At 38.4% G+C, this 10,286-nt stretch overlaps 1 protein-coding gene across 3 annotated transcripts in view; it reads left to right on the plus strand.

The window, feature by feature from the left end:
* The window catches only part of erbb4b (erb-b2 receptor tyrosine kinase 4b), a 300,850-nt gene extending 292,111 nt beyond the window's left edge, over positions 1–8,739 (plus strand). For all 3 annotated transcript variants that reach the window (XM_075479846.1, XM_075479848.1, XM_075479847.1), the window contains exon 28: positions 547–8,739. In XM_075479846.1, the coding sequence (XP_075335961.1) occupies positions 547–1,211 (665 nt within the window). In that variant the 3' untranslated portion in view covers positions 1,212–8,739. The remainder of the gene's footprint in view (positions 1–546) is intronic.
* The last annotated feature ends 1,547 nt before the right edge of the window (positions 8,740–10,286 follow it).

Here is a 10,286-nt window from a genome sequence, read left to right on the forward strand (position 1 = left end):
ATCTAGGAACAACTACACACGCACACACACACATATACATACACACGGATCAGCCATAACATTAAAACCACTGAGAGGTAAAGTGAGCAACACTTCTCATCTTGATCTAATGCAATGTTCTGCTGAAAAAAAACCTGCATCCGGGGAATCACGTGAATTTCCCTTTGACACCTACATTCCGAAACATTTCTGCGCACCAATCACCCCTCCTACAGCCACACAGTATGGCAACACCACTCCCTTAACAAGCGGCGTTCTGCAGAGGGACGCCACTGAACCTTGCATTAACAGCTTAGGAAGGGCTAAGAAACATGTCAAAGACCCTGAGGTGTTCCCCAGACCTCTAAACTTTCCAGATACCAATCTGATTGAATCTTATAGCGTCTGTGTTATGTTAATGTTATGGCTGATTGGTTTATGTAGATACATCTATATATATATATATATGTATCTACATAATAAATATATATATATATATATATGGCTGTTTTTGAGATATAAAAATGTAACTATATTTGTTGATCTTCCATCATCTTCTCATTCCAGATTATCTTAATCCTGTTGAGGAAAACCCCTTCGTCACGCGTCGTAGGAATGGTGATGCCCACGTTGTCATCGACGGTGCGAGTTGTCACACCTTGGCAGGGGCCACTGCAGCCCCCAAAAGCCAGGCCACCCACGGTGATGATGAGTATATCAATGAGCCACTGTACCTGAATACATTCCTTAACCCTGGGGACAAGAATGGGTTGGCTGGAGCCATTTCCATTTCTGCCTCTGCATCCTCTGCTGTACAATCAGTCCTGCAGACAGCAAACCCATCAACATCAAGCCACATTGTTTCCTCCACTGGATATGTGGTCACCCCCGGCCACCTCCCCCACCCATCATATCCATCACACACCTTGCATCCAGGGCATTCAGGACACCCTCTGCACTCAGGCATCACCAGCAGCACCATCATGTTTGATAAGAAAGGCAAGAAAGCCACTTTTGACAATCCTGAGTATTGGCAGCACAGTCTCCCTCCAAAGTCCTCGCTGCACAACCCAGAGTACCTGCAGGACTGCAGCACACGCTTTTTCTATCGACAGAATGGACGAATTCGCCCTGCTGTGGCCGAAAACCAGGAATATTTGTCTGAGGCTGCTATGAAAGCCGGAAATGTATTGCCACCCCCTCCATACAGGCAGAGAAACACTGTGGTGTAGTGACCCACCTGTAGCGCCTGGAGGAATGAATAGAGAGATATGGTGGAACTGAATAATAATACTCTCTTTTTCACACCATAGTTCTCCACCTGGGTTCTCTTTGCACCTTCTCTGAACACTTCTTTTGGTCACGTCTGACTGCAAATTGTGTTTTTTCACTCTAAGGATCTGCCTTTTCATGACAGAACTACAATAACTGTTGAAAACAGCCTCAATTGACACTCAAGTCGTCTTTATTAAATCCATTTTGGGACCCTGAAGCAATTAGAGGCATCTCTGTGAGGGTGTCTCTGTCCTGGAGAAAACTGCCCTGGAACCTTTAGCATCAGAAAGGAATATGAACACAATCAAAGATTGAAAATAAATTATCAAGAGAAACATGATAAAAATTAACTGAGGATTACTTCATCCATGGATCACTGCTCACCCCTTTTTTTTTTTTTTTTTGTTACACATTTTCCATCCAACTAGATCTGTACATTGTTGTATTCACAAGTTGGTATAGCATGGGTGAAGTGTATCATGCAAAGTAAGCATTCAGAATTATGTTTTGATTCACCAGCAAACCATTAGTCATAATGAAATGGCCAGATGTGGCCTCCATTACTACCCACACGCGTCTTTGACTTTTACACTAGTAATATAATTTGAACATTTATCACACACAGCTCATACTATATCTGGCATGGGTTAGACCCAACCCCCCGCCCCCCCGAACGTCTGACACTCCTATAATAACCAAACATTAATTCATACGTAAATACACACAGTGACAGATGGGCCTGCTTCCACTTGAAATATATTCTGGATGAGGTTGACCTTGTACTGGAAGACAGAGTGTACCAATAATGCCAGTGGGAACAAAAGGGTCAACGGAAAAGGAAATATCACCACAGCTGCAATATCAACTAGCACCTGGTTGAAACCATTTGACAGTTTGTGTCACGGCTTGGCTGGGATTTAAAAGGTTGATTTCACAAAAGATGACCCTTTGCATTCCCCACTTGTGTTCCCTTTCCTGTTCCTCATTTTTTGGACAAATCCAGTCAGAACATCCGAACTGGCTAGGTCAATATTACCATCATAAGATTGTTGAAAGTAAAATTGTTGAATTGTGACTGGTCTAACCAATGGTACTTCAGTACAACAAATTATGTTTCTGTTAAAAGGGGCACATGGTTATGGACAGTTCTTTTATCAAAATAACAAACCTGATTTTTGGAGAAAATTTTAAACACAATGGCATTTTAGAATTTTTCTCTTACAGAATAGTTTTTGTTCTTTGTTTTTAACTCATCAGGGATCTGTTTACTTTGTCAATTTATCTTCCAATACACCATTTTTAAAGCTGCAGTCGGCAGGTTTTCAAAATTGCGAGTCTAAAGTCGGAAAATTCGAACTGATACAACTTTCAGGTCCCTCCCCCAACCTCTAACAAGCTCCGAATCGCCCCCCAAACCCCTCCCCCTCTGTGGACAAGGTTGTGCACGTGAGTTCACACCAGTGTGAGCGCACACAAGCTGGGGCAGACTCACGCTCAGCAGCGTGTGCACAAGCTGTGATTGACAGGTAGGATTCCTCCACCCTAACTTGATTGGTTAAAAACAGCCGGGAGCGCTCGGTTTTTGCAAGCATGATTACAGGCTTCAGAGGGAGCTACAGATTTCGTTATTTTTCCTAAACAGCCTATTTAATATTCTACTTCCAGAATCCCATGACAGTTCAAGCTAATATGACTAAAAAAAAGTTGCCGACCACAGCTTTAATAGAAGAAGGTCACTAAAACCAATACAGACAACTATCCACAGAAGAGCACCGTGGGCATGGAACAGAGGCTAACACTTAAGAAATGTACGTAAGCCAATTACATGGTATTACTATTCAGACAAAGTCCAGCAAGGCTCTATTGATCAAGCTAAGCTCATAAATGAGCGTGAAATATGGTTTTGCACTATGGTTTTTATTAATACAAGAAGCCACTTGATTTAGTTGTCATGCTTTTCTCTGTTTCTGTTGGTAAAGTTGGGATAGGTTTTTTTGTATCTTTATTTGATATTAACGGTGAAATATTACAGTTTAGAGCTAAATCTACTGACGGCTAGCTTTCTGTGCTCATAGCATACTGCTAGATGCCATTCTGATGGAGACCACTAGCAAGTCAAATGACACTGAAGCCTAATTTAGGGGCTGTTGATTATTTGATAGCACTTAATGCTCTCGGGCAGCTAAATTACTTTGCTGTTATACTTGCTCTGAGCGAAAATTCATGCATAGCTATTTTTCATCCTACAACAGGGAAATGGTCCACTTTTCTAATGATGGAAGAAGCATCAGAGACTGAGTTAGTCTGAATTCAAACCTTTAGTATGGGCCAACTCCACAAACACTAGATCACACTTTTTACAAAATGTATGTTTTACTAGAAATAATACTCTTCTAGATACCTTTCATTCACACCTGACATTTCTTTTGTTTTTTTCTTTTTTGTTTGTGATTGTTTAAAATGGCATTTTATCACAATCCAACACATCCCCACTGCCAACTTGCCGCTAGTTATGAGCCACTGGGTATCTTGCTCACTGACATTTTCAAGCACACTTGTCTACTTCTGGTACTTATGTATATCCTGTCAGGTGAAGACTTTTTACTGACCAACAAAGCCCCACCTTATAGGTTGGAGAGGTGTTAGAAATAGGTGTCAGGACTGAGAACATGCCAACGCCACACAGAAAGGTCCCAGCCAAGATTTGAACAACAATATTTTTATTGTGAGGCAACAGTGCTAATCACCACGCCACAGTGCAGTGGCGATATTATACATATTGAAATGTTAATATCAAACTCTTATTTTGATTTTCTTCCAATTATTTTGTTGTCAGTCACTGATTGGTTAGGTAGCTATATCCTTCACAGCTTCTTGGTTAGGTTTAGGAAAGGACAATGGTCGAGCTGAAATACTCTTTTTTTTTTTTATATTAACCCTGTTAGATGACGCACTTTTCCCTTCATTCACAAACATCTCTTCCATGACATTAATAACTCAACTCATAACTCAAAACATTAAACAGCAGTCAAGGTTTTTCAGACTACCTAAAACACTTAAAAATGCTACTAAACAGATATCCTGTGCATTCAACACAGTGTCCCAACCAACTTTCCATGTGTGATGACTTGGGAAGTGAAAATGAGTAGTAAAATTGGTGGGGCACCCCCTTGCACCAAAAAGACACTCAGATTAAACTTACCAGATGATTTACTATATCATAATATTTTGTTTTGTGATGCTGCAGTATTACGCCGCACATACCTCTAAAGGCAATTTGATTCATAGTCAGTCTTTTGTAATAGGCGATAACATCAAATTGATAAAGACAGAGAGTGTCTAATGTCTGTGCGTGTCTCACTACTAATGTACGCACCAAATTACAAGCACTGTTACACAACCTCGTGCCTCTATAGAAAAGATTCTGACGAGCAGTGCTGATGATTTATTACTGTACAAAGCACAGATGTTACCCGGCACAGTGTTTTCTCCGCCTCTCAGGTTTTATTGGGAATAATAATCATCCAGTTGAGCTCCAGCTGAGGCACAAGTTGCCAAATCATAAAGGGACATCAAACCTATTTGAATAAAAGTAGAATGGAAGATGGAATAGTGTCATGATATAACACTGGATGCACTGATGAAAGTGCAACTCAACGGAAATGTGAATTTTATAATTCATTTTACTGTGTTAAGTGCAGTATAACTTTGACATTGGCTTTGTTCTGTTACTAATTTGATTTAATTTATATAGATTTGCTGATATTTTCCGCTGTGATTGTTCCGCTGATGTTTATTTTCTTTTTTTTCTTTTGATTATTTTGAATTCACAGCTATGTGTACATTCTTTGCATAAATGTGTCGAGTGAAAACTGTTTCCTCTGTGTATAAAAGTTAGCGTTTTGCAAATTTGTTACCCATGAGGTATTAGTAGCAGTGCTTGTAGACCAACATACGGCCATGCGTCTAAAGGCAACAGGAGCAGCAGAGTCACCAAGAGGGTTGAAATGGATCTCAGTGGAAAAATATAGCTAATCTATGGAAAAGAAAACCCGCTGGTCTTCTCAGCTGGCAGCCATCACAGGGGGTTTTAGCTTTTTGAATGCTAATTCACCCATTTTCCCTTGTTGTTGTTCTTTGGGGAAATCATGTTACCCAACATCTCACCTAGTGCACCAGCTGAGAAGCCCTGAACGACAGGCAAGCGGTTGTAATCCTGCAGCGAGTTTCAAAAACTAGGGTATTACAATTCAAGAAATGTTACCCAACCAATGCATCAATGTTACAAAAGCCAGATGGGAAGAAGCTACAAGTGCACTGTAACTAGCAGAGGGTGCAGAGTTAAGAGCCATTCTTTATTTCTCCTTCGAAGTGACTATTAAATTGTATGTAGCAAACATTGTTCTGCAGCAGATGCAGGGAAAACTGAGAACTGAGTGTGGGATGAATACAACCAGAACAATACAGAAAAGAAAAATCATGATCAAATGTTAACATGAATCATTATCTGCTGTAACAGTTATATTTGTTTTGTGCGCCAACCTTGGTTGTTTATGTGTGCACATGTTTTTGAAAGTATGTAATCATGTTGTCTTGTTTTTTTTTAAGTTTTTTACATCTTCAGGGTCTCATTGTGAGTATTTTGAAATGCAGCTGCATCATCATTTGTCTTTCATGTTCTCATATCAACTTTCAGGGAGCTACTAGCACTGTCACAATTTAAGGATTGGATGTCTTTTCCAAATTCAAGTTCGTATTGACACTGTATATAATTGCCAAATTAGACTAACAGTCCAAACTAAAGTCCAAAACGCGCCTCATCAGCCCACTAAGATTTTGCAAGTTTTTCACCAAGCAGTTGTTCTTGGACAATATAGATAACAGAGGTTATCTGAGAGATTTTCCACAGTGTCTGACTTTTATTGTATGGTTAGCATATTTTACCTCCTCACATTTAATGACTGGCAGGTTAGGCTAGATAAGTTTATATTATAAGTTAATATTTTAACCCTGTTTGAATTAAATATCCATACTTTCTAAAGTAAGAAACAACAGAGTTCATGTCTACTCTTTGTAGTTAAGGTTAGTCTTACTAACCCTTAGCCTAACCTTTTTTTGTTTGTTTTTTGTTTGTTTTCATAAACGTGGCAATGATTCCTTAAAAAATGATTGGTGCATAATTAACTGTGCTATATTGAGGGTTGCAAATGATGAGACAGTTTGGTCCTCCAAGTCAAAAGCTGGCTTACATGTTCAGTCACATTTTGTGGGACCTTTGAAATGGGACAGCCCTTGACTGTCCTTTAAGACCCATCCGGCCTAGAAATGAAGACTTTGGAGGTTTAAACTCTTGAACTGGGGCAGCAAAGCTGTATTTATAGAGCATGCTCTATTTCTATTATTTGATTATTCATATCATGAGGACATTTTTCACAGCGCAAGTTAATTTAATAAGTGATTTCACGGTGGTAAACATTTTACATTTGAAATACCACGGGGAATTACTAAACTAGAAACAGATTTGCTCTGTGCTTTAGAAAAGCAAAACATATTTTTTAAAGAAATACACAAAGCAGCTGATAAAATATATATTCTACCATTGTAGAATGGAACTGTGTATGGCAGTCATGGTGTGATTTTGCACTGATTCATACTGTAGATGTAAATTTGCTGATGCCATGATAACTGCGATGGATGACAGTGGTTAGGTAAGCACAGTTTACAGTGTATTAAACTGGTGGTAAAATGGAATTAATAATGTTTAGAAAATAAGTTGCTCAACGATTTTACTTATAATGAAAATGAAAAAAATTAAAAATGACATGATATTTTTATAGGTGACAAAATGGTGGCAAATCTGTAAATAAAGCAATGATGCTTTTTTTCCAGCAGGTTTTTTCTTTCCTCCTTGCATTGTTGCATTTAAAAAAAAAAAAATGTTTGTGGTCTATTGTATCCAATTTTTTTCTTTGGGGAATATCTTTTCTTTATGTATATAGATATATACACAGTAAATATATATATACATATATATATATATATATCTTCTGTAAATGTAGTTTTAAGAGTGATCTCTGACGTTGAAAATGCCCGCAGGGTCTTCTTATCACCCAACCACCCCATCATTTCCCCTGTGATTGCGTGATTGTGTTTTTAGCACAACTTGGTGGAATTTGTGTTTCAGCCTCTGCTCTTGCTCACTTTTTAGGAGTGAATTATCTTCTTCTTTTTTAATGGATATACTATAAAGACATTACCCTCCACACTTCTGTCAGTGTTATCCACCTCTCAATTTTTTTTATTCTTTTCAAGATTTTGCACACTTGATAATGTTGCAATGCTATAAATATTCAGTATGACATCTCTAACAAATGTTATTAATCAAACAATGTCACTTTACATGTGAGTTTTGAGGACCTATCGTATACTATATCTTCTTTAGTATTTTCTTTTCCAGTTTAAGTGACCTAAATCATTGTTTATATTTTGTCCAATACTGATTGACTGGTGTAGCGATATCAAATTGCAGCCCCAAGAATAATATATTAACATTTAAGGGGAATAAAAGAGGGCAGGCAGTTCACATGGACTAGATTATTAATTTGAATCACTGTTATTTGCTTGTATAGATGAAGCCAGATAACTACTTTGACTTCACTCTTCACTCTTTTCAAGAAGTCCCACTTTTACAGCCTGTATTTTCCTCTCAGTGTCTTTATTGGACTTTAGGGGCCTATTTTCCACCAGACCTACTATCTGGTGACATTACTGCCACCAAAATCATCATAGTGAACTATTTTCATATGAGCATTGTAGCAAATGTGTTACAAATCTGCTACAACACATGTTGTTATCAGATCTGAATGTTAATTCTGAATGGTTGGCTAAATTTATCAAGTAAACCCATTTTTAGAACATACATCTACGGATGTATTGGAATATACCTTTCCTTTCATTACATGTTAGCCAGACAACTTTAGGACAGCTTGTGTGTAGTTTACTCATGAGTTCTAGGATTTTGTTTCCAAAAGTTTTTCAAATATTTTTCTTTGTTTTAGTTTTACAGTATGGTGTAGGCTTGTAGTACACACACCGTTTGAAAGTGTACTTGATGTTGCATTTGATGATTTTGGTGGAAACTGGTCATTTTTTAACAGGTTCCAGCATTTACTTGTATAGCTGGGAGTTGGGTAAGCTCCTTTAAAGTTGTTGAATTTGCTCACTGACATGAACTGAGGTTTGAAAGAAAAAATATTCTATCATTAAATCATCAATACTTTGTATAAACTCATTAGAATGATTGAGTACTAAATTTTATAGATTGTACCTTGTCACATTACCAGTTTTACATGTTAATTTTCACTGCTTAATTGACACATTTCCCCCAGCTAGAACATTTGAATACATATTCTCTCTGTTTTGTTACATGAATTTGTCAAAAATATATTTTTAATTCAATATGAATAAAGATCAGTCAATATTTAATGAATGATTGTGCTTTTTTATTTTGGGCTTTCCTCTTGAAATAGAACCCCACTGGTTCCTCAGTCTGCAATTCTAAATCAGAAATTAAATCAATAGATACTGGCCTCATGCTCTTGTTGGGCCTTGATATAAATAACTGTAGTTTGAATTTTACAGGGGCTCCTAAATTCAGCAGTGATGACTAGGGATGGGAATCAAAAAACGGTTCTTGTTGAGAAGAGTAGCTTACGCAAGCCACGCAACATGCGTAGTGAGTTTAATGCAGCCAGCAGTCAACAGTAAACATAGCTCCCAAAGGGTACCAACGCTCGAAAGTTTGGTTACACTTCACTAAAAAAGATGAAAACAGGGCAACTTGCAATACTTGCAACGTGGATATTTCATCAAATGGAGGATATTACGGTGGCCGACACGTGCAAACGGCAAAACAAATCCAACAGTAAAACGCTGCAAGAGAAAAATGCGGCAATCACAAAAACGACCTGAGCACACGCGATGCAAATGGCAAAACAACTGCAAGAGAGAAATGCGCTGCAAACTTCAAAACACATGTAAGAGAGAAACGCGCTCTCCCATAGTCGACCTCATAGACATAAAGATAACAGGCAATAGGCAGTGCCGGTCGATGCGGCGTCTATTTTTATGGTCAACCCCATTGACCCCCTATCGGATGGGGCCATGGATATTAATAAATACATCCATGGATGGGGCCTATCCCACATAGGTCGAGACCCCAGAGTGGACTGGCACTCTCTTGCATGTGTTTTGAAGTTTGCAGCGCGTGTGCTCCGGTCGTTTTTGTGATTGCATTTTTCTTGTGCAGCATTTAAATGTTGGATTTGTGTTGCCGTTTGCAATGCGTTTGCACGTGTCGGCCACCGTATTGTAAAACCTGCTGTTAGTAACGTTTAACGTTAAATGAATGCCTTCTCATGCATTACATTTAGATGACCATCACGAGAGACAGTCTGACTGGCTCAGAGCCAAAGACTGGAAGTGCTACCTCCAGTTCACGTATACCTCCAGCTTCTCCTTTCACCGAAGCAGGGAAGAGTAAAATGACCCAGGCCAGGATAGACGAATGTCACAGAGCAGTGAATAAGTTAGTGGTAAAAGGTTTGCACCCATTTGCAACTGTAGATGCCCCTTAATTTCTATAGGTGAATGTGTTCAATTGTATGCTAAGTCAGATAATGTCAAAGTTGCATGTTTACCAGATGTTTCACTCGGTCATTCATTCCCATTATATATTTTTACAACCCTAAGTACAAAAACCTAAACAGAGACTGTTAAACTAACATGTTTGTTGTCCTTTTTTCCCCAAATGAGAATTGATAAGGGAATCGATAAAGAACCGATTCGTTAAACAGAATCAAAAATTGAATTAGAATCGTAAAAATCTATTCCATCCCTCGATGTCCAAAGTTTGGCAAAGGTGTTATATGTTTGTTAAGGTTTGCTTGTTTATGTTTGTTAGTGAGATCACTCAAATATTACCAAAGATGGGTCATGGTCCAACTTTAAAGTGATTTCTTATTGGTCTGGAC

The sequence above is a fragment of the Odontesthes bonariensis genome, chromosome 12 (genome assembly GCF_027942865.1).
Source record: "Odontesthes bonariensis isolate fOdoBon6 chromosome 12, fOdoBon6.hap1, whole genome shotgun sequence".
Classification (NCBI taxonomy): Eukaryota; Metazoa; Chordata; class Actinopteri; order Atheriniformes; family Atherinopsidae; genus Odontesthes; species Odontesthes bonariensis.